Raw genomic sequence first — 24,990 nt, 5'->3', positions numbered from 1 at the left:
ATACATGCATATCTGTGGCAGAGGTGGGACTAGTGTGCACAGGCAGTGTGAAATACTCCTTCCATATGAGGTTCCATCATGGCAAGAATTTTCAGCAATGCTCACAGAGAGCTGACAACAAGCTAAGATGATACAAGCTCATAAAGGCACACTCTCTTACAGCAAAGCATACTGGCTTTTCATTCTTAGTGCCCCTTTGGATACCATCAAAACTACTCCTTAACTCAAGGCAAGCATTTCTACAGAAAAAAGCCACCTGGGATTATATGCGATTCAAGGTTCTTCTCTCTTTCCGTGTTGACTACTATGGTGCTCCTCATTAGTGGCGGAAAGAACGGAGCTATGATGGAGGCATCGAACTTTGTGATAGGTATACTGGAGGGAAAGGCCACCTGCTCTATGACTTCCGTCTCCATGGTTGACCAAAAATCTTCCACATTTACCTCACTAGATGCCAAGAACTCTGGCCAGGTAAACTAGCATTGAAAAAAGAAGGAAAGAAAAGTATCAATCAATATTTAATTTTTAATGTACATCTTATTTAATTGTTTTCAAGAAACTGATATCCCTTTTTGCTCTGGTTTCTTTCATGTTGTATTGCTCCCTTTTTATTTAAAAGGGAGCGTTAATGGAAAACCAACTCATCAATTTTGCTGAAGTAAAGGCACACATTAGTAGGTTCTATAGTAGAAAGATGAAGATGTTTGAACAAAATATGCACATCTATATTAACGAACAACTGTAGCTTTAAAATAATGCATGCCCAGTCTACCTCAATATTTTTCAGTGACAAAACATTTTCCACATTTCTCTGAGCTATTTCAACTTTTGGTGCAATGCCACAGACACCACAGATCATATCATTGTAGTCTCGGACAGTAAGGCATTCAAAGGCCCAGTAGCCATTGCACAGCAGTTCCTCAAGCTGATTCACCTCTTCAGTGCTCAGGTTTCTCTCTGAGGGAGGAAAAAAAGAACAAATGAGAATAATTTCTATGAAGAAGGCTCATGCAAATCATCCCTAACTATTTGTAATGACAAACCACTCATGTGGAGTTTCTAACTTTTGCTTGAGATAGAGAATTGCAGAAATATTAGTTTAGGTATAACTTGCTCAGACACCTCATTTCAACACTTCTTACTCATTAGGTGAACTAGGATACTTAAGCCCATGGTGGTTTTCAAAAATGTCAAGGACAGCACTGATCACCCACTCAAATCAGGAACCAATACTAGCTTTTTCTAGGACATTTCCAGTACTTTTAATTGTAGGCTATATCAAAAAAAGAAACCAGCCAGAATCTATACATAGAGACATTAAATTCAAGTGCTCTAAGAAACGATGATTTGGAAGCTATGCCAGAACCACAGGCAAGTCAGTACAATTCAGTAACTTTCATACTCTGCTCTTAGGATAACAGGAAAAAAATGACTAATTGGTTCGGGAAGAAAGCTTTATATTTCAACAATTCTCTATTCAAGGATGACAGATTATCCTAAGGAACAGGACTTCCACAGAATCTAATCTTCACATATTCTGTTTTTACTAACCACACACAAATTATAACCTGCATCCTTTGCACCCAGCAGATACAGGGTAAAGATATTCAGTCTTAAACTACATCATACCAACCATCTGTCTTAAATACTGACTTTCTCACTTGGTTAAACAATCATTCTTGCAATCCCTCCATTCCACATTAATTTGCTGAGTCAACCAAAAATCCACATCAGCTGTTAAAGCAGTTCTATTCTTTAAGACTTGCTCCTTGTTCTCCAAAACTGAAATATTAAATAACAGTTGAATACTCTTTTGATTCAGATAATCACAACTTCTGGATAATTCTCTAAATGTAGAGAGAATAGATTCTTTTCTCAAAATCATCAAACAACCAGCATTTTGGACAGATCTAGTTGGAAAAGCTATTTGTATTAAACTCCACTCATAGCAAAATGAATTTATCACAAACTAAACTCTTTAAGTGTATGAAAGCTGTAGCAAAGGCAGGAAAAAAAGAGGTAATATTAATACCAGTCTGTTCCTGTACAGTTTCCAAGATCCTGCTAACAGTCACTTTAGGATCCTCGCCAAGTTTTATATGGTTTCTTATTGTAAACAGAAGGTCCAGGCTCACTAAAAGCTTGTTACCAATATTAAACAAACCTATAGTTGAAAAACAAAACAGTTGTTATTATGGGTTTGAAAAAGTTACATGGACCATAAAATAACTTAATCTCGACTTCCAAGTTCATAAATAAAAAAGGCACAACCCAGCTTTACTAGGGAAATAAAAGAATATGAGGAATGAAAATGGACACCCCAAGTATATTCTATCCTTTGAAGCTTCTAATTCTATAAATGCATTCATGCTTTTACTCACCAGTATAGATATCATTGAAACTGTGGAGGGCCAAGCACTGCACATTCACACACACCTTGAGCTGGGCAGTAACAACTTGCAGTCGATTAGCTGTTAACAACCAGCATTCCTGAGGGCCTGCAAGAGAGCTATGGAAACGGAAGAGGAAGTTGCTTACTGATCCACAAAACCCAAGGAAGACAGGTCTTTCTAAAACACTTAACTATGCATAAGTAAAATTAAAGCATTTTTAAAGTAGCTATTGTACTGATCATGCAGGGAACATCATGTCCTGTTAGAACAGTTCCCTTCAGTCCCACTAATGTAAAACTAATCTTGATTCCTGGCGACTACATCTATGTAATTTTTGTGGCAATACTACAGAACTGGTTGCCATTACTTACTTTCAGGGCTTTTTTTCCCCTTTTTTCTTTTGATTCCCTAGTTTTAGCCAACAGGCTTGGAATTTCCAGGCAGGCCTCCATTCAGATAATAACCATAGCCAACCCTGCTGAGCTTCTGACATCAGCCAAGGCTCATTAGATACAGCGATCTGCTGAGCCTCAACTAAACAGAGTTAAATAACCATCTGTCAGACTTTCCTCCTGGCAATCTAAACTGGAAGTGGTTGATTCAAGGTACAAGAACCTAGGAGCATAGATTAATATTATTTATCTGAAAGGTTAGGGTTACAACACAAGAATTCCAGCAAGTACTCTACTTTCAGATAAGACACCCACACATAGGTGTCTTTTGGACAACAAAGCTTTTGTCTGTTTCCTCATGCTTTTTTAACTTTCAGGGATGGAAGTTTGCCTCTTTTGCTCCCTGTTTCGATAACCGTCAGCCCTTTGATCAGCTTGAAAAAAAAAGACACAAACGCCTCATCCTGATAATGTAGTTGAAGAGCAAAATTACAAAATAGCAGACACAGTCAGATACTAAAATGATCTTCTACTCTTTTCTGAAGAAAAATGAGCTGGACCTCATTGATGTAACGTATGTTCAGATTATATTCCCTGTATTATGACTGTATGGATCTTAAAAGCTTTCTGAATCTCAGTAACAAAATTAGGCTACCCAGATAATTTTCTCAAGCTACAGGAGAAAAGAGATATCAGGAACTGAGATAAGGGTAGAGAAAAGAGCAAATGAACCTAGTAGCTAATTCTCGGTGGGTATGTACAAGTAGTTCTTCTGACAGTTTCATTTATCATTAATGTGACTAAAATACAAATACAATAGCCACCTCTTCTAACTCTGACTCTATGGAGTCAATATAACATGATAACAGTAAGATATGTGGCAATCATTATAATTTCACTTACTTTGGCCCTCCTTTGAATAAAGGGCTGCTACAGAGAAGGCATTGGGAAGAAGGAAACTCATAATAGTTTGACCAGGAAGTCTGCTCGATGGTAACTGTTTCTTCGTTCATGTTAGACAAGATGAGCCGTGAGCTATTGAGTTCATGAATCAGTGCAAAAACATCTGAGAGTTCAGATTCATTCTCAGGGATCTGAATTACTTTGCGCAGAAGTTGCAGAGTGGACTGGCGCTGGATCTCTTTTTGAGACTGAATTAGAGGCTCATTGGTATTCAGTACATGTGCAGGGCTAGAGGTGACTTCCTACAAAAAAAAAATTACTTTGATTATCTGTTAAGCCATTTCTTGATAATTATCTTACTGTTTGGAGGATAATTTCTGCCATTTGCTGATAACAAGAGGAAAACAGCTAATGACTACAAAATACAGTCAGGCAACTGGCTGTGGTGCAAAAGATGATGCAGGATTAACGGGAGTCCTTTATCACAATTATATATTTTTTTCTTTAGTTGAAAGATTTGGTGAACTGGACTTCAGGCCATATGTTTGATAAAAAGGGGGGTTATTATATCACTACACTATGGCTATATCAATTTCCTTCCCCCACAAGGAAGACTCGTTAGAAAGTAAATTAAGAAAGATAAGAATTTAAACCCAGAAAATCAGAATGTCCTACAACCCTACTGAGACTTAATTCCATAGTTAGCCCAGGGGAAAAAGACTTCACAAACTGAACTGCTTCAATGGATTCACTTAAAACACTCAGTATTACACAATGTTAGCAGTGATCTGTATTCTTTCACAGATTTCTGACACTATGGACTGAGAAATCAGAATGGGTCAACTGGAAACATTTTGACAAAAGAGGTATGCAGGTAGGACAGGTTCAAGGGTGAAATAGCTCACATACAAGTTTAACTTCTAAATGTGGTCACTATTCATTTGTTCACAGATTCCTATTGCAATAAACTGCAGATTTCCATTCTATTTGTGGGTGGGGGGAGAAGTATCTCCTTTAAACCAGTAACTTCTCAGTGTTATCAGTCTGATTCTTCCCCTCAATTATTATTTATAAAGGTTGGAATTCAAAACCAAGGAAATAGCTATCATGAAGTCAGAGTAGTGGGCACAAGAACAGTAGTCTGAGAAATGCATTACATACCTCTATACATAAACTGTATGTCATCACAGAAGATATCATCAAAAAATCAAAGGATTAAAAGAAAAAAACAAGCAGTAGGGGATCTTCAGGACAATAAAACCAGATCAACTCACATTGTGTAGTATCGCACACTGCATTCCTATCTTTACAGCTGCAATTTTGGCACCAAATTACAGTATCATAGCTGGACTAAGGAAAGAAAGGCCATGAGGTTGTCACAAGAAATGTAACTGAACAAGAATAGGAAATAAAATTTTCCTCAGAAAATCAGTACAGAATCTTAGTATTGAAAATGTTTTAAGGACCAGCCCTTCCCTACCTGCGACTTAACGCATCCAAGAGCTAATCAATTCAGAGTGGTCCAACTGACCAAAGAAAGATTGGTTATCACCAAGACCGGGTCATGCTACATCTCTGAATGCAACACAAGGTCAGGAGAGAATATCCTGTTTCTTTCCCTCATCCTCTTCAGCACAGGGGAAAGGGGAAACAAGCTGTTACCTACCAACAGCTCCAACCTTGTGGGGAGGAAGAGATTTGCTTTGTCTCTGGGCCCATCCTATATAGATTTATTCAGAGATAAGTCCTACTGACTTCGAAATCACAGACTCAGTTGAAGGAAGCTTAAATGAACCATAACTCACCATAGATTTTGCTGCTTTCTCAGTTCTGTCTTTGGCAAGGTTGTAGCCACAACGGGGACAGACTCTTGGCTTGTGCCGATTAGTGTACACATAACTGCAGGAGGGGTTCTTGCATTTGCCTCTACCACGTGAGGTCGCCAATCCCAAGTCCTACACAGATAGCGCAAACATTTATCCACTCTTCTTTACTTTAAACGGTACTGCATTTTCCAGAATATGTTTTCAAATATCAGCAATATAAAACTATGAAATTGGTTACTATATTGGCAATCAACTAAAACTGCTCATCTGAAAAATAGTTAACCAGAAGGTGTTCATCCAAACACAACTGAACTATTAAGTACTAAAATTTCATCAAAATGCCAAGAAAAATAATCAAAGTCAGATAACATTTTCCATTTCACTGCGTTATTATGAGACATCAGCAGGTAAGAAAGAGAAAACCACATAAAACTGATTTTCTTTGCAAGCTAAATTATAATTGGGAAATCATCCCAATACATAATGTGAAGGAGAAGGGTAAAGCTGTTTTAAAACAAGTCCTAAGGGCCACAGAATTCCTTTAATTAACAAATGTCACCCAAGTTCAATAGTGACAGGGAATCTCTCTCATCTCCTGCCAGTAAAGAATTTACTTAAGAAGTGTGTGTGGTAAAACAAAAAGATAGTGTCAAGAATGAATGGCTGCTAATGAAAGTGTTTTGAACACAAAATTGGTCAAAAGTGTGTGATTAGTACGAAAGTACAGTGAGGTAGTTGGTTCTACACAAAGAATGAATGCGAAACAAGTATACGAAAAGAGTGGAAGGGGAAAGATGAGAAAGTCATGGCTGGATGGAGTTGATGAGATTCTCAGAAAAAGAGAGGATAGAAGTTTATAGAACAAAAGGTAAGGTATGAAGTAGTGTATGGACATGGTGAAATCAAGGATGGCTTGAAACACTAGAACACTATGGAGAGGTCTAGTGAATGGTGTTGGTATGTACTAGATTCCTACATTTCTTTTCCTTTTACTTCATGCCTTTAATTTCTTTGGTTTACTATTTCTTATTCTCTTTTGGCCCTTTCCATAAATTACCCTAAACAGGAATAGCCTGATGGGTATGTACAGTATGTAACGACATCTAGGTTTACAGCACACAATTCTTGTATCTATTTACTAGACAGTATTAAGGTACTGCAATCTTACAGATTTCCAACTGCCAATTATTCTTACCAAGGTTACAGTGCAGCTATACTTATAAGAAGGGAATACATCTGGCTTGACCTCCATCACTTTGACCTGAGATGCTGAGCTGTTTGTGCTGCAGTGAAGCTTTAGACAGAGAACAAGAAGGCAAGTGTCAGGATCTATGCAAGCTAGAAACCATAGTTTCATTTAATTTAGACTAGCAATGCATACTAAACAGTTAAATGGTTAAAGTGTTAATTGGAGGCCCGCTTGCTTGTTCCTGCCATTGAAGTTAGGAGAAGGGGGGAGAAAGATGCCAAGCCAGGTGCTGCTGTTATCTCTACAGAGACGCCAAGAAGGTCAAGCAACCGTGAGACCAGGAGAAAGGCGCGAGGAATTTCAGGCGGGAAAAGAAAGTGGGGGGGGGAAGGGGCTTAAAAGGGAAGGCTTTGCTTTGCAATGCTTAGACTCAACAAACTATAGATGCTATACATTTCTCTTAATAAAGAAATCTTTAATGGAACTAATTAGACTCCAGAGGATTTACTGAACTTTGGGAATGAGTGTGCAGACTCTGACATTTTGTTGAGTCTCACAATTGCAAGTGAGGGATTTACCCAGAGGGAAACCTGCTGTGGAAATCTCTCATACCAAATGCCCGAGAAGCCCAGCTGCTGCCGGGATGGAGGAGGAGAGTGCCAACCGCGGAGCTGCAGGGGGATGCGAGGAGGAGGGGGAAACCCCAGCGAAACCCTTTGCGCGACTCCCGTTGGTGGGCGATCCTGAACAGCGCAAAGCTCAGGTGTGGAACTGGGAAGAGCTGTTCGGGGAAGTGTCATTCCTGGGGATGGAGCCCAAGGAGCGTTGGTCCCTGGCTACTGGCCGAATAGAATCCACCCGGATAGGAGCCCTAGAGGAAAACCTGAGCATGTTGCAATCCGACTTCACCATGATGCGCCAAGAGATGAGAGGCATTGGCAACCTGATACGGCGTTCAGGTATGTTCCGGGGCCCCGAGGCAGAGCGAGAGTAGAGAGAGGAGAGATTGGGAGCCATGTAGCTAGCCACACACCCCCGATTCCAGCTCCAGCAGTTCCTGCCACCCCAGCTCCTCTGCCTGTTCTAGCCGTGTAGGGTGCTCAAGCCCCTGCCGCTCAACCGCCGCCCGCGCCGCCCCAAGGCAACCAGGACACTCTCCTGAAACGCTGGGGATTGCGCAAAAGTACAGTGGGGATCCAACCGAGCTGGCAAGCCTCATGGTTCAGGTTACTATGTGCATGGAGCAGTGTGGTCATCTTTTTGCCACAGAGGGGCAACTTGTGACCTACGTCTGCAGGGCGCTTTCTGGAAAAGTGGCGGAATGACTGATCGAAATGCGCAAAGCCCAAGCGCCCAAACTCACCAACCTCGCCCGCTTCATAGCAGCCCTGAGGAGGAGGTTCAAGGACCCAGGAGCAGTCACGAGGGCCCGCACCCAACTAGTTAAACTACGGCAGGGAACCCGGAATGTCAGTGAATATGCACTTGAATTCCGGAGCCTAGCTGGAAAATTCCGACATTGGCCAGAGGATTTTAAAGTTTCCTGCTTTCAACAAGGGCTGCGCCGCGATTTGTGGCAGCTAGCTTACTCGCGAGGAAACCCATGTACCGTTGAGGAATGGGTGGCGCACGCTGCGCAAATGGAAGCTGACTGGATGGCCGTCAACCCAGCATTCAAGCAGCAGAGCAGCGTGCCTGCGCAAGCGCTTCAGAAACCGCCAGCGAGAGGAGGAGGCGAGAGTTTTCCCAGAGCGGCAAGACAACGCGTATGTTTTCGCTGCGGAGAACCAGGGCATTTCACGCCCAATTGCTCCAAGCCGTGGTCCGCATGTGTGCAGGAGCCGCGGAAATCCTCGGGAGCTGCCCGAAAAGCTGAGGCCCGCAAGGGGAAGAGGGGGACCGCAGCTGGGGGGACAGAATCGCCGTTCCCAAATCCCATCCTCTACAAAGAGGGATCAGTGGCAAAAGCGCAGGAAAAAAACGCTGCCCAACCCGGCCGCGGTCCTGACAAAATGGTGGTCGCGACGGACAACCATGATGACGAATCCGATGAGGACGAAGGGGTGAGTGCTACCACTGTAAAAGTGACTATCTCAGCACCCAAAACGGAGCACAGAGCTACACTAACAGTGTTGATGGACACAGGCTGCTCGCGCTGTTTAGTCAGCCCAATCCTTGTCAACGTTTTAGAACTAAAAGTAAAAAAAATTGAAAACCCCCATAGTATTTAGCCAGCTGGATGGATCTCAAGCAGGGGGAGGGGCCGTGCAGTACTGCACCGAACGCTTTGAACTGCACATGGGAACCCACCGAGAGACTCTTAAATGCTTGGTAGCCCCTTTAGGGAGTTATGCCCTAATCCTGGGAGTGAACTGGGTGAAAAGGTGGGATCCCAGAGTGTATTGGAAAACAGGGCGAATGGAGTTTGTGGATGGAATTTATTTGGGTTCTGACCCGCCAAACGGGGAAGGTGTGGTGGCAGCAGCTGCAAGCAGCAGTGTTCAGCTGCAAAGTCTTGACTCTGAATCAATGGACAGCATTCCAAAACCCTACAGGGATCTAAAAGCAGTTTTCAGCAAAAAGGAGTCAGACACACTGCCCCCCCACAGAGACATTGACTGTGCTATTGAAATTGAACCAGGGGCTAAATTCCCAAAGAAAAAAAACATACTCTATGACCCAAAAAGAACTGGCAGCCTTGAGGGAATTTATAGATACAAATCTGGCAAGAGGATTTATACAACCTGCTAAATCGCAAATGGCAGCACCAGTTCTGTTTCGAGAGAAAAAAGATGGAAGTTTAAGACTTTGTACTGACTATAGGGGGCTCAATGCCATTTGCAAAGAAAACAAGTACCCATTACCCCTAATGAAAGACTTGTTGGCACATTTGTCTAAGGGGAAGATCTTTACCGAGCTGGATTTAAGAGATGCATACAGTAGTACCTCTAGTTACGAATGCCCTTCCTTATGAATTTTTCAAGATACGACCAGCTCCGGCCCCAAAAATTTACCTCGACATGCGAACTCCGCCTCTACTTACAAACCGGATTCGCGGCCATTTTCCCTGCTGCCACGCAGTCGCGGCTTCCTGTGGGCGAGATCGCGGTAGCAAGGAGACGTTCGGTGAGGCTTGTGGTGTGTTTTGTGGCGTTTGGAAGGTTTTTGAGGTTTAAAAATAAAATGCATATGTTTCAGAACTGTTTAGCCGTATTTACATTGAACCTTATGGGGGAAATTTACCTCGGGGTGCAACCAAATTCGGAGGGCGGATTAGCCGTATTTACATTGAACCTTATGGGGAAATTTGCCTCGTGGTGCGACCAAATTCGGAGGGCGGAACGGATTAACCGTATTTACACTGAACCTTATGGGAAACTTTACCTCGACTTGAGACCAACTTGAGTTGCAACCAGAGTCACGGAACGGATTAAGTTCGTAACTAGAGGTACCACTGTACTTTTGAGTGCGCATCAAAGATGGCCACAAATGGATGACATCATTCAGTACTCCTTTTGGTTGCTATGAGTACAAGGTCATGCCCTTCGGGCTTTCAGGGGCCCCTGGGGTGTTTATGCAACTAATTAATGAGGTGCTGCATGAATTTTTGTATCGGGGAATGTTGGTTTATTTGGATGACATTCTCATTTATTCTGATAACTTGAAAGATCATGTAAAATTGGTACGTAAAGTGTTTAAAAAGTTGCTGGATGCCCAATTATATGCCAAATTGTCAAAATGTGAATTCCATAAGCAACAAGTGGACTATTTGGGGTATCGCATATCCCATGCAGGAATTGAGATGGATCCCTCCAAAGTAAAGGATGTTCTGGGTTGGGAATCTCCCAAAACTAGAAGACAGTTACAAAGCTTTCTGGGGTTTGCTAACTTCTACCGCCAGTTCATTCCAAACTTTGCACAAGTGGCGCTGCCACTAACTGATTTATTAAAAACTAAAGGTAAAGGAACAACAAAAGCTCAAAGGCTTGGAGCTCCATTGATATGGATTGCTGAGTGCCAAAACGCATTTGAGGCACTTAAAGCATTATTTACAGCTGAACCAATTCTCAAAGACCCAGAGCCTGATCAACCTTTTGTAAACAAGTTCGCTGGGCTCAATTTTTCAGCCGTTTCAAATTTACACTAAAGTTCATCCCCGGAGGGAAAAACTTTTTGGCTGATGCTTTATCCGGACTGCCTCAGCATAACAGCCGACAAGAGCAAATAGTAGCACCAGTGATTCCTAAAACACAACCAGGCTCAGTAGCACTTACCAGAGCTCAAACAAAAACTCCTAAACCAGTACCAGCTAACGAACTGCTTCAAAAAATTAATGCAGCATTAGAATCAGATGAATGGTTCCAGGAACATAAGAATACTTTAACTAAAGAACAACAAGCCTGGTGGATGGGAGACAAATTGTATGTACCATCCTCTCTACGTAAAGACATTTTACATGCTAAACATGTTAAATGGTTAAAGTGTTAATTGGAGGCCCGCTTGCTTGTTCCTGCCATTGAAGTTAGGAGAAGGGGGGAGAAAGATGCCAAGCCAGGTGCTGCTGTTATCTCTACAGAGGCGCCAAGAAGATCAAGCAACCGTGAGACCAGGAGAAAGGCACAAGGAATTTCAAGCGGGAAAAGAAAGTAGAAGGGGGGGAAAAAGGGGCTTAAAAGGGAAGGCTTTGCTTTGCAATGCTTAGACTCAACAAACTATAGATGCTATACATTTCTCTTAATAAAGAAATCTTTAATGGAACTAATTAGACTCCAGAGGATTTACTGAACTTTGGGAATGAGTGTGCGGACTCTAACAGCAAGACAGAAACATGAAGTTAGCAGGTTTTCTGTCAGGAAAACACTCCATCATAGTCAAAGCTCACAATTCTTTACACTACAGTACTTGGCTTTACTCAAAATTGCTAAATCCCAGGATATGTGACAGAAATTCATCAAGCTGGGGTCAAGATTCCATGAAGCATGGAGAAATTAGTGCAGACCTTCCCCACTTGGTAATCTCCAGAGGTGCCTGCAGTATAAGCTCTCTGAACTGGTTCTAAATGCCCTTCTACTTTCCATTAGAAGACTGACTCAAGCCAACTAACCAGCAAATTGCAGAACAACCAAAAAGCAAGCATTTTGGCAAAATCTAAAATTACCTTCTGATCTTCAGCACTGGATGCTTGAACAGGATTCTGACCCAGCTGCTTCAGAGTATTTGGCTTTAATCCTGAGATTCTTATTGGGGAATTTTGTTCTTGGAAAAACATGTACATGGAAATTTTAATATAAGTAAACAACATATTTAAAAATGTCAAGTTTTATAATATCTGGTCTAGGAAATGCACAAGATGGAACGTGGCAAGTCATCTCTAAATCCTATTTGACTGATGCTCCCTTCAATACCAAATCAAAAGTTTTTGTTGTTGTTGTTCAGGCATTCAGGGAAAAAATTTGAATTTTAAAATTAACTAATATTTTAATATAACTCAACTATAATTTTTTTTATTTTTTATGACTGTTTTATGTTGTTACATTATATTGGTTTTGTAATTTCAGATACACTGTTCAGTAGCTCTGATGATGAAGGACTTTAAAAATAAGCTTATGAGACTAAATACAAGTTACACCTAAAATTACCCAGCAAACATCATGAATCACAGCCTACAATTCAAAAACTATAGTACAAATTGGAGTTGTTATTTTTACCACTGTTTCTAAGTGACTGTCCGCAAGAGATCTGTTCTTGGTTAGTTTCTCTTGCCAATCTAACAGGAGCAGGCAAAATGGCTCTCATGGGTCTCGCGGCAGCCAGCAAGGAAGGCTTGGGTTTTGCTTTGCTCTTCTGCTCCAGACCCTTAGGTGCAGCCCCAACTGCATCACCTCTGAAAAGGAAAGAAATATAATTAAGAATTCCACAGCACACCCCTGCCAATAACAATCACAATTTGCTTACAGGACAAGGACAAAGTTGCTGCTTTAACACTTACCCTACTTTGCTAGGGGTCAAAGGAATACATTAAAAAATAGCTTTGATTCACAGATATACAGTAGATTCAGAATTAAGTTTTTTTTCTGAAAAGGTTGGAAAACAGAAGATCTTGGAGCACACTGAGTAAAACTTTTGTTTCATTTTGATCCAAGTTATGAGTTGCACTGTAGCACCATGTAATTCTGTACCCCATTTCCTGTCCACGTAAATTTGACTTACCCTGTTGTATTTTTCATGGAAGAAGTTGGGCGTGAAACTGGGTTGGGAGCATTCGCCGCCTCAATAGATGGCTCATTTTCTCTCTCTTTCTGTTCTAACAATGGCTCTATCTGTGCAATGCTTTCTTGAAGCTGAATAATGGTAGTGGCACCTCCTTGCTCTTCTGACTGTACGTTGTTTGCAAGAATATGAGCCTCAGAGATTATCACTTCTTCCCATTCGGTCTCCTGCATTTGCCCCTCAACAGGGGCTGCATTGAGAAGCTGGGTAACTGCTTCAGAACTTTCTAGCACAGATTTAGTTGGATTATCTTGAACCACTGCCTGTCCCAAGGGTAATGGTAGTTGATTCCTTTTCAGGCCCAAGGTTTTTATAGGTACCCCAGAACCTGGTTCAGATTTGCCTTTTAGAGGTTTCTCCTGCAATTATAAAAAGCCCCTCCAAGTTAGTATTACCTACATTTAAGATACAAGCTGCTAGGCTGGGGAATTCTGGGAACTGAAATCCACACATCTTAAAGTTGCCAAAGTTGAGAAACACTGAGCTATGTCAACAATAGTGCAACAGAAACATCAAATAAAACTCAGACTCTCCAAATCTCTAATATTATGACAAAATTAAAACAATTCACTCTTCACACGTATTAATCAAGAAGCTACAGTAATAAAAAACAAATAGATCTGGTCATGCTTTTTTAAGCTACTCTAACATCCCAATTTAGCAGATATGTAATATCTGAATCTGCTATAGATACATAGCACCAAGTGAAAAATAAACACTATCTTCTAAGAAAAAACACAAAACTCTTTTATATTTTTTTTTAAAAAATCAGCGTCAATTATACTTTGAAACAGGATTTTCTCCATTGCTGATTTTGATTTTTACTTATATTAAGTGATTTTAATCATTTTGTAAATCACTGTTAAAGAGTGGAATATAAATCTTTGAATTAAAAAACAGTTAATCAAATTCATCTTCATAACACATTTAAATACCAAAGAAATAAGCTATATTTTTAAATAAAGCTAGAACTTCAAAATAATGGTTTATTTCATAATTAAAATTAATTCAGATGAGTTAGAAGATATCCTAGAGCAATTTTTCCCTTGGAAATTAGCTGTATTAGCAATTAATTTAAACATTTTTGCAATGCTACTCATCACCATAAGTACATTTTAAAAAAAACCATTATTTGTACAAATAACCATTCTGTAACACATAAACATTTTATAGACTAAACCCCAAACAAACAACAGTCCCTCAATGCAATGCCATAATTTTAAAATTAATTTCACCATACCTTTGGGATCCATTTCCCTCCCAGGAAGTTTCCACACATTGGGCATTTTGGTGGCTTATGTCTGGTAACGTAAGTAAAGGCACAGCCAGGATTGGTGCAATTTCCATGCCCCCTACGAGTGTAAGTAGTTGTCTGAAGTAAAAGGGTATAGATTACTTTACAAAACTAGATGACACAATATGGCACAACAGGAAGCTTTGATTCTACTTCAAATGTCATTATGAATAATTACGCAATACAAATATTATATGCTATAGGATTACCTCATGTTTAAGTATTGTATTGTTCCATGGATATAGCAGGAATTAGAATTTTATTCAAGAGTTGGAAGCAGAACAAACGAATACTTGAGAATTATTCAAAATAGTGGCTTTTGTTACTTTATGTTAATTGCTTTTTTATTATGTTGATTGGTTTTCATTATCCACATTTTATTTCCTGTCATATTATGTCTATTGTTGTGTTTTATAATTTTTTGCACAGAATCTAACATTATAGGTATTATTGGCATTTTTTTTATAAATACAAATAAGGAATATTAAACTCAAAATATTATTTGAGTCAGCAACTACAGTATAAATTGAAATTAATTTATCCATGAGAAAGGGAGAGAGTCTACTTGCTCTGTATGTAAAGCAGCCAAATGCAAAGACATTATTATTATTGAGCCACAAGGGAGAAAAAAACAGACTACTTCCAACAGCTGTCCAAACCACATTTATTATGGAGGGTTACAAGTTTATATTTAATAAATGAATAACCAAACTTAGTAACAACTTTTTTCCTCCTTTTCAACAGGACTCATTTTAATAAGGATAGATATTGGATCAGAAAGCAACTCCTATTAATTGTCCATTTTGATTTAATGTTATAATATTGGCTGCCTTTTTAAATTACTGTTTATTAATTTGATTTTAATAATGGTTTTAAAGTGTCACAATAAGATCACCTTTATATGCAGCATTAATTGAACGTTACTTCAAAAATCTTACTCAAACTTAGTTAGCCTGTAATTTTTTTCTATTTCTATTTCTTTTTTTCTTGGTTATACTCTTAAATATGTTAAAATAAAATAAAAAATAAGAATTCTAGTTGATTATAAATCACTTTATTTTTTTCTAGATATAACATTGGATTCTGCTTGTGTCTTGATTTGGGTTGCTTCAGGTCATTCAACAAAATGTTCTTTTGTTTTTGTAGTGCATTAACTCTTTTTTAAAAAAAGTCAACTCACGTTATTTTGTAATTTACAATAAGCAAGTAGCCTTGCTTTATAGTCAAAGCTGCAATGATGAATGACCAGGATAAAAATGGAGAACCACTGGGCTTGGCCTACCCAGCACTGTCAAAAAATTAGCCAGTGCTACTAGAGAGCAGGGAGGACCTAGGAACAAACAGCAAAGAAACGTAAAACAAATTGCTGAAAAAATTGACTGCAATGCTTCTTTCATGAGGAAAGCATGTTTGCTTTTCCCTCCCAAGAATTCTACATTAACCGAAGTGAATTCTTTACAAATAACCACTTAGACATGTAATCATGTTAGGCAAATATATGGCCTTGCTTTATGAATTAGAGTCTTTTACTGCTTTATGGAATTAGAGATTAATCCTAAACGGCATTCAGGGTGAGGGGAAGAAGCACTCGCCATTTCTAAAGATTGGCTGGCTTACACCAGCTAAGGAAGGAAGGGTAGCTTTACCAGGAGTTTGCGATGCTTCATATGGAATATAAAGTCTTCTTGCTTCCAGATGTCAGGCTGATACTAGCTTGACTCTTCAGAAGCAAAATAAATAAAAGTAATGGATAGCTTTGCAATCCTTTTGGAACATAACATTAATTAGTATAAATCAAAATTATGCTTTTGGAGACTATCAAGATATCAAAGACACTTTTTCTTGGCAGTTCTGATTTTACCTGGCAGCAATAATTTAGCTTGGATCAAAAGTAACTAGAGAGATATCTCAAATTATCAAATTGAATTTAAGCATCAGAAATAACAACTTTGGATTGATGAGCTACCCTCAAAATAAACATCTGAAGTAAAATCAATACAGTGGTACCTCGGGATACGAACTTAATGCGTTCCGTGATTCTGGGCGTATCCTGAGTTGGTCGTAACCCTACGCAAATTTCCCCATAGGGTTCAATGTAAATCCAGTTAATCCGTTCCGCCCTCCAAATTTGGTCGCACCCCGAAGCAAATTTTCCTATAAGGTTCAATGTAATTACCGTTAATCCGTTCTGGCGTCTGCGGACCACGCATCAGGGGCGGGAGAATGGCTGGGCGCCGCGCAGCGCGGTGGGAAAAAGGCCGGGCGCTGCGCGGCGTGGCGGGAGAAAGACCGGGCGCCGCGCGGCGTGGCGGGAGAAAGGCCAGGCGCCGCGCGGCGCAGCGGGAGAACGGCCGGGCACCGCACGGCACGGCGGGAGAATGGCTGGGCGCCGCGCAGCGTGGCGCAGCAGGAAAACGGCCAGGCGCCGTGCAACACGGTGGGAAAAAGGCGGGTGCCACACGGCGGGAGAACGGCCGGGCGCCGTGCAGTGCGGCGGGAGAATGGCCGCGGACCACGTGTCAGGTGCGGAAAAATGGCCGCGGACCACATGTCAGGGCGGAAAAATGACCGTACCCCGAGGTGGAGTTCGCACATCGAGGTAAATTTTTGCAGCCGGAGCTGGTCGTAACCCGAAAAGTTCGTTAGTAGAGGCGTTCGTATCCTGAGGTACCACTGTACTTTAAAAATGAACCTTTTGCTATATATAATCTATACCATATGACATTCCTCTTTATATTCCTAAATGTTTTTTCCCATTTTTCCCCAAGTTCCATATAATGGAACTACACTGAAAACTTTTCATCACCTCTGCATCCACTACTAATTTTCCCAACCTTTCAACATAAACAATGAAATCAATCATGTTTTTTTTGATACATTCTTTTTCCACATGTACACTTGAATAGACTTATCCTTAAAACATGTATTCAGAACAGACTTTTTTCAAAGAAGAGGTTCACTAGTAAACATAATAAATGGAATATTTAATGAATGGTTCAACATTGAACAGGGAATAAAACAAGAATATGTGAAGCCCTCTTGGCTGTTCAATATATTTATGGAGAAATGTAAGCAAGTAAGTAACATAAAAAGATGATGATGATAATGCAATACACATAAAAGTGCAACATTTCAATGTGTAAAAAATGTTTATGGTGACATTAAAGTTGTATTGGTTAGGATGTGAATATTGTTTGCTTCTGTATGCAGACAATGCCAGGGTGCTGACCAAGAACCTAATTTGCAATGAATGCTAAACAGATGTATGATAATTTAGAAGTATGGTTCTGAATATTTACATATCAAAGACCAAGGCTGTTGTGTTTGATAGGGAGAATGGAGTGAAGGATTGCAAGTTATACTTAAATGGTAAAACACTAAAGCTAATAGACGAATCTCTGTATCTTAATACAATGTTTAGTAAAGCTTGGAAAATGGATGGAGAAATTTAAGACAGGTCAAATGCTGGGAGAAAGACAATAGATACTATGAGGTCTACAAATGTTGATAGAAAGGTTACAAGGAGTGAACATTTGGTAAAAAACACAAACAATGGTTTTACATGAAAGCACGGTTCTGCCCACTTTTTTCTGTGGACATGAGAGCTGGGTAATTTAGAAGAAACATAAAACTAAACTGAATGCAAGGGAAATAGGCAACTTAAGGAGTGAGTGTACCAAAATAAGAAGTGACAGGATCAAAGTTGAGTAAGTGCTGTATGGCTGTAGACTGAATGCAAAAGTGAGCAACCAGTTTAAAAGAACTACACTGGTATGGTTTGGTCATTTAGAGAGAATGACTAAGGAACAAACCACAAAAGAAATATTCAAAAAAAGAAATGAATGAATCAAGACAAAGGAAAACAGGGGAAAACTGTGGTTGGAAGGAGTTGAGATCTTAAAGAAAAAGAGATGAGAAGTTTGAAGAGCAGAAATCGGTGAAATAATCTGTGTGTGGACATGGTGGAATCAAGGATGGTTCACAAGGCTAGCAAAATATGGAAAAATATAGTTCATGGTGTTGCTGTAAACAAAATTGCACTTTATTTCCTTATTCCATGACTTAAATTCTTTAGCTTACTATTTCTTACTCCTTTTCTGCACGTTCCATAACAATGCTTATTCCAAAAGAGAACAGCATATGGGGTATGTTTATACTTTTAAGTTGTATCCTCTGTTTTGGCTCAATGAACAGCAAGCTTTGTCTACTGGAAGCTTTCCCTCATGGGCTATCTTGGAATTAGCATAACTGACACATCTTATAAACTGGAGAGCCTTAAAGTCCAATTATTAGGGAAACAGATTTTTCTTCTTCTGCATTAGGCACCACAGAGGTGAGGCATGCTAATTCCAGTTTGATATTTATAATGAAATTAACGATTTGGGGGAAATCCAGATCTGAAAATAGTAAAACAATATTTTTGTTGGAGAACATGGAACATACATTTTAGATCAATTAATAGGAGTACTATGTTGAATTTCTGCAAGTTGAGTTGCAATGTAATATCCCAAAAAGTACAGAGTGGCAGTATTGCCAATTAAAACAACTTCTCATATCCAGATATGAGCCTATAACCTTAATTATTTCAGAGTTCACTCTATTTATGGAGAATTTAACATACTCTGTACAAGGTCATTCCCATATACCATTACAATTCCCACATACCATTACAAAACCACAGAAAAACGCTTCAATTTAGAATAGTGTTCAATTTGCTCAGGACATATAAAATATTATATTAATAATATATTATGATTCAATTATTGAATAATATCATGCACTTCCAAGAAGCTAGTATTAGCATTTCCTTTACTGACCAGTTTGATTGATGCTGGATTTTCCAAAACAGAATGGGCTGGCAGAGGCAGCATAATAAACTGTGCAGTAGGGGTTGAAGAATTATTTTCTTGTCTATCCTACAAATAGAAGATAAAGGTAATGAAACTGCTTCTATTTTCAACATTCTAGTCATTTTTAAAATTCTCAGGACACATTATAGAAAATCAGCTCAGAATAGGTTGTTCATTAAGATCTCAGATGCAGCTCTTTTTATTTCTGAGCACAGTAATTATCTCCAAGAATAAGTCTACAATCCTATGCATGTATTACTGAAGATGTACTACTGGCATCACCGGTATTTAGGCGTTTACTTGCTTGTAAATATGACCTGGATTAGGCAGGAAGTATAGAAAAAAAAATGAAGAAGAAGCACTTTACTTACTCTTCTAGTCACCACTGTTACCACAGAAAGGCCATGTGAAGCTTGTGGCTGTGCCACAGTCATGCTCCCATTTGGTGCCTCTGAGGTGTTAACCAAGGTTTCTTCAATGACCACACTGGTTGCTTGACAGGGATACCCATCTCCTGCTTCTAAAGGGGCCTCCTCGTCCAGGAAGATATCTCCAGCCACTTTATGTGTAGCAGGTCTGACATAACGAGACAAGATCTCTGATGCTACAACTTCTTCTATGGTATCTGCCTGAACAAACGAAGCTGGATCTTCTGATACCCCTTCAATGGCAATGCACTGCTCAGAAATGCCAATTTGGCTGGAATCCACAGAAAGTATATTCTGCACAGTACTATGGGAAACACTTGTGACATTAGTAGTAGCTGTTTGTCCTTCCAATGCTGTTTGGCCCTGGGTCACATGAAGTTCCATGTGTGGCTTGCTCCTCTCATCCTGCAGACTTCCTTTAGGAATAATTATGTAATCGGAACGAGGGAGGATTTTACGAAAACCTGGAATATCTGGAACTACAGCAGTCAGGGAAGACAATTTTGAGTTCTATGGAAAAAGGTAGACAGAATATGGGGTCATCAGCTTGGCTGTATTTCGATGCATTCTTTGCCAGCTTCCTAAGGCAAAAGCTCCCTATTCTTAGCAAAGCTTTCATCCCTTCTCTCACTTTAACTACATTTAGCTGGCCTTCTTCAATAAGGGAGAATAAGACCCCTCATTTCATTGTGCTTGCCACCTTTTATCGTTATTGTAAATTTCTTTGTTGTGAGCTGCCCAGAGTTGTTGAGAATTGGGCAGCATACAAGTTTAATAAATTATATTATTACTATTATCATTAAGACTTTTCTAAGCTATAAAAACTGATGGAATTCCTGAGATATATTAGAGCACAGTCATCTCATGCGTAGTAAGTATTTCTTCCAGCATTAGTTTTCCTATCTGGTGGAACTTCCTATAGAGTATTTATATTTGTTATATATTTATATATAAATACTGAAAATAGGGGAATGCAAAATATAAAATATTGTTATGAGTTGCTCTACTACCCACTGTTTGCTATTAATAAGCTCTTTGACATTGCAATTATTAGTGAAGAATATTAGTGCCAGATATTGCAGGTCTTTAGATTATTAGGAACTTGGATTTTTCCATATAGAAACATCTTATAGATTGCTAGCAATAGAAACAAGTCCATAATAGCAATTCAAGGAAATCTAGATGCTCCTGCTGACTAGCTCTAAGAACAGCATTCTATTTGGTTTTGAGCTTTCAATACACACAGGATACACAATATGCACGTCACACATGCACGCATGCACATAAAAGATCTGCATGCTTACAAGTATAATTATAAACAAACTATTAATTACCGGGTCTAGACCTTCTTTTTCTAACTTAGCCTTCTCCAAATAATAACTTTTCTCAGCTACACTAAGCAGCCTCCAGCTCTCACTGATCTTCTTGTTTATTTCAGACTGGGGAAGGTGTGGGAGCTCCTGTTGAACTTTCAGATATATATCATAATAATACAGAAGGTATGCAGATCTGAAAAACAAGCAAAATACTTTTCTAGTTTCCTCTCAAATTATAATACAAGCCAATTATTCATCTAATCCAGGTCTGCATTTTCACATGAATTTTCAATAAACAGTGATAAAACGTTTTAACAGAATTATACAAAGAGTAGGGCTACCAGCTTTGTTCAGTCAACATCCCAATCCTATGCATGCAAAAAAACTCCAATAGGGTATATGAATCATTTCCTTGCAAGGACTATCAATCACAGAAAGGATTATTTTCGAATAAACATACAGACATGGCCAAAAGTACTTGTAAATAATAAAACAAATGACAATGGCTTATTTTGTAACCTAGGATGAAAAGCAAGGGAGGGGACTCTTTCCAGGATATTGCTGAAATTGAGAGCAATGAGAATGAAAAACTCTTAAGCAGAATTTCCTTAAAAGGCCAGTGATTTTTGAAACACCCACTTCATCCAAATTCCTCTCTACTAGAGGAATTCTTGAACAAGCAGCAAAAACTGTGCCTTCAATTACATGAAAAGTGTTTCTAGAGCACTCTTAGGCATCTCTCAGTGATCTAAAGAAAATGGTCTGATATATCAGAGATATGCAACATTATTTTTTAAATCAAGAACTGTAATTGATTTTTAGATGGTATGTCTGGGGTATGCTCCAAAACGTGGGTGGGGCTAAATTTCATGTTACGTACATCTAATTAAAATTAAATTCAGATGGCCTAAATTCTGTTAATATTATTCCTCATATATTTAATAATCTTCCCTTTCTGTTAGTAAGCAATTACTCTGAAGTAGCAATTCTTAGAGCACCTTTAGAAAACTGCATGCAAGCCAGGGCCATAGATAATGTGCCTTTGTAATATAGCAGTCCAAGAGTCGTCACTTATTTAACTATAGAGCTAGCCCTGTCATTTGACAAGGTGTGGTGGCTGCTTCAGACAACTGATCTGGGGCATCATTAAAGGGCAGAAGTATATTAGCTGCTTAATTTATTATTACTGTACTTTTACTAAAGAGCTGTTAGGATTTCTTTCTCATATGATGTATACCTTGACCTGCTTTGGGTCAAGGAACAAACAGGTACTATTCAATTAACAATCAACCTGTCATTACTGCAGATGCAGGCAACCTGATGGTTTCCAGATGCTCCTCCCAACTCTTGTCAATGGCCATGCTCTGTGAGTTGGTTTGAATCTACTCAGTGTCCTAGTGGAAACTGTCTGAGAACCCTATGTATACCATCCTGAGACCCACCATAGCAGGAAAACAGGACAGAAAGAAGCTACGCATGTTTAGAGCATAAAATGGAAAAAGAGCTTTCTAAAAAGAAAAAAAAATACTATGCTATAATAATTGGTTAATTCATACTAGCTCATTTTAATATTAGATCAGGCATTTCACTAAAAATATAGAAACATCTACAGTATATAGCTTCGTAGACAGTCAGTTTGGTGTAGCAGCAAAAGGTACTGGGAAGCTGTGAATTCATGCCTTAGGCCTTAGGCATGAAGCTAGCTGGGTAAGTTTAGGCCAGTCACCCACTCTCAGCCATAGGAGGAAAGCAATGGCAAAACATTTCCAAAAAATGTTGCCAAGAAAACTGCTTGGACTTGTCCATGCAGTTGCCAGGAGTCAAGAGTAACTCAAAGGCACAAATACATACATGTAGCTTCATAATATCTATAAAGATACATAAAGTATACATACTTTTATATGCATTTTCCTCTCAAAAGTCATTTGACAAATAGCAAAAACTACAAGCACAATTTTTAAATGCAATGCTAAAGCCTCAAGGAAATTAAGTAATTGAAAGCATGATGAAATTATTAACAAAAAAAATCAAACTCTTAAAAAAAAACATTATTGCCAAGTAAAAGACTGCATTCTCACTTATGGAACTGAGTTAACATTTTAACATTTTGAGTAGGATAACACAATTTCAGAACACTCTGCATTAATTCTGTGATAATCCAAACTAAATGTTATTACTTAGTCACATAGCAGGTTGATTTCTACTGAGAGTATGCATTAGTGTGAATGTATCAACCTCTTTATTATCACACAGGTATTAAAATATTAATTTAAGACAAAATAACACACAGCAATTCCTAAAAGACAACTGGCTGAATGAACTGATTATTCATGGAGAGGAAAATCACTCACCTGGGCTTTTTAGTTTTCTCCCCTTGATCCCCAGGACTTCTATATTTCTTCTTCTTTTTAGATGGCACTGGAGATGAATAAGTGTATGTGCTTTCTATCTCTTCCATGACTACAGTTACTTCACTGCCATCATATGGAGCTTCCATTGCTAGACAGAAACTCCAGGAAGTTATATTCTCCAAATCATTACATGTCATAAATCCCAAACAGTGAACCTTTTACCTTCAGTAGAAAAATCCAGTACCCTTCAATATTGCTAGAATTTGAGGCACTGATTTCAAAAGCAGTAAAGAAATGTAATATGCAATATTATGTATATATAAAATGTAATCTTTTCCTAATAGCCTCCAGCTTAGAAGTCAGTATACATATGAAATATGTTTCTTGCAGTTGGATTTAAAAACTGAACAACCACCACAAGCATACCCATTTGCAGCATGCCATACCTCTAAATAGAAAAGAGACTTTTCATTAGCATTCATCCATTATAGTTTCTTTTTATTCTACTCTTTTAGGATCACAATGGCTGCTTTGATAAAATAACTGAAGGACAATGCAAGGAAAACAATAAACATACCCCAAACACAAACTATGGGTATGACTTAGATAAAGGATACTCAAACTGTATCATAAGGGGCTTGCCTAAGAGTTAGGCACCATGGAAAAAAGGGGTTGGGTTTTTGTTTGTTTTGACAACTTGGGACAGGACAGAGGCTTTATGTCCTCGAAATCGGTATGTTTTTAAAAGACCATGAAGCCTTTTGGGGCGCGTTTTTTCCGCTGCAATACCACCCCTCCCCACGTGACATCTTCGCCTTCTCGGCCACAGCGGAACCCCGTTGGAAGTGCCACCAACCGACTTACTCTCCTTTTCTGTAAGTGCAACTAAGAGTCCTGAGGAAAAGCAGCTCTGAGACTTTTATGGATGACACGCCCCGGGACTTACTTGAGAGCGCGGAACTAGCAGGTCATACCATGGGAGAAAGGACCGCCGCTGCCCGAGCATGCCGAGGAGCAAGGCCAGGCCACCCCACTCACGCCTCGCAAGGAAGCTGTAACGGCTGGGAAGGAGAAGCAGCTCAATAGTTACACCTTGCCGGGAATGGCCAGAATGATTCTCAAACAAGGCACTGTACCGGAAGTTTTACCTCGACAAGTCCTTCCTGCCCTATAGGTCACCTGGTCTTTGAATGTTCGATTGATGGAGTCTAGCCAGAGAGAGGTCGTAGACTAGATCATAGAGTTAGGATGATTGTCGGGGAGACTAATAGAAGCCTTTCTAGGAAGAAAAGAAGATAGAGTTCTATCGTATTTTTAAGGGGAAGCGCGTTATTCCACTGCAGAGACAAATTTGTGGCTTTTTAAAAAGACGAATACATGTATTTCAGGATAAATTTGAAAGAGGAGCGTTATGGTCTTATTCATACCTGGAGAGCCAGAGAAAAGAGAGGTCATAAGGCAATAAATGGTAGGAAATGCAGAGAGTGGCATTTATAAATTGAAGCCTTTTATGGAGCCATTGTTTGGAGACACAGGCGTTTCTGCACAGTTGAGCTGATAAGCTTCCTTTTGGGGCGGGGAGGGCCTTGCAGCATTGTTCACGCTCTGGACTGAAGCAGCATTATTCAGGGAGGAGGAAGATAAATGCTTTTCGTGTGCAATAAGGCCCTAACTTTGAACACCTGTTTTTAAAGGGGCATTTGTAGTACTTTTATTTTACAGAAAAAAGCAAGAGGAGCAATCACACTGTGGTTATTTACACAATAGATTAAACTACA

General features: G+C 39.4%; 1 protein-coding gene across 3 annotated transcripts in view; it reads right to left on the bottom strand.

The window, feature by feature from the left end:
- The window catches only part of HMGXB3 (HMG-box containing 3), a 29,295-nt gene extending 4,921 nt beyond the window's left edge, over positions 1–24,374 (bottom strand). Inside the window, exons 1-16 of one of the 3 annotated variants that reach the window (XM_007431165.4) lie at positions 24,159–24,374; positions 23,213–23,360; positions 20,880–21,054; positions 19,489–20,055; positions 19,085–19,183; positions 14,214–14,345; positions 12,914–13,332; positions 12,412–12,587; positions 11,862–11,959; positions 6,710–6,808; positions 5,494–5,643; positions 3,689–3,990; positions 2,382–2,509; positions 2,033–2,164; positions 773–957; positions 257–476 (exon numbers count right to left, since the gene is read on the bottom strand). In XM_007431165.4, the coding sequence (XP_007431227.2) occupies positions 257–476; positions 773–957; positions 2,033–2,164; positions 2,382–2,509; positions 3,689–3,990; positions 5,494–5,643; positions 6,710–6,808; positions 11,862–11,959; positions 12,412–12,587; positions 12,914–13,332; positions 14,214–14,345; positions 19,085–19,183; positions 19,489–20,055; positions 20,880–21,054; positions 23,213–23,358 (3,028 nt within the window). In that variant the 5' untranslated portion in view covers positions 23,359–23,360; positions 24,159–24,374. The remainder of the gene's footprint in view (positions 1–256; positions 477–772; positions 958–2,032; positions 2,165–2,381; positions 2,510–3,688; positions 3,991–5,493; positions 5,644–6,709; positions 6,809–11,861; positions 11,960–12,411; positions 12,588–12,913; positions 13,333–14,213; positions 14,346–19,084; positions 19,184–19,488; positions 20,056–20,879; positions 21,055–23,212; positions 23,361–24,158) is intronic. The other 2 variants (XM_007431166.4, XM_025168522.2) reach the window with 2 other exon arrangements.
- Positions 24,375–24,990: the final 616 nt, after the last annotated feature.

The sequence above is a fragment of the Python bivittatus genome, unplaced genomic scaffold (genome assembly GCF_059951505.1).
Source record: "Python bivittatus isolate LINGU-HERP-01145 unplaced genomic scaffold, Pbiv_v1 ctg000080_np1212, whole genome shotgun sequence".
Taxonomy (NCBI): Eukaryota; Metazoa; Chordata; class Lepidosauria; order Squamata; family Pythonidae; genus Python; species Python bivittatus.
The sequence above is the reverse complement of the archived record's forward strand: the minus strand, read 5'-3'. Positions and strand labels throughout refer to the sequence as shown.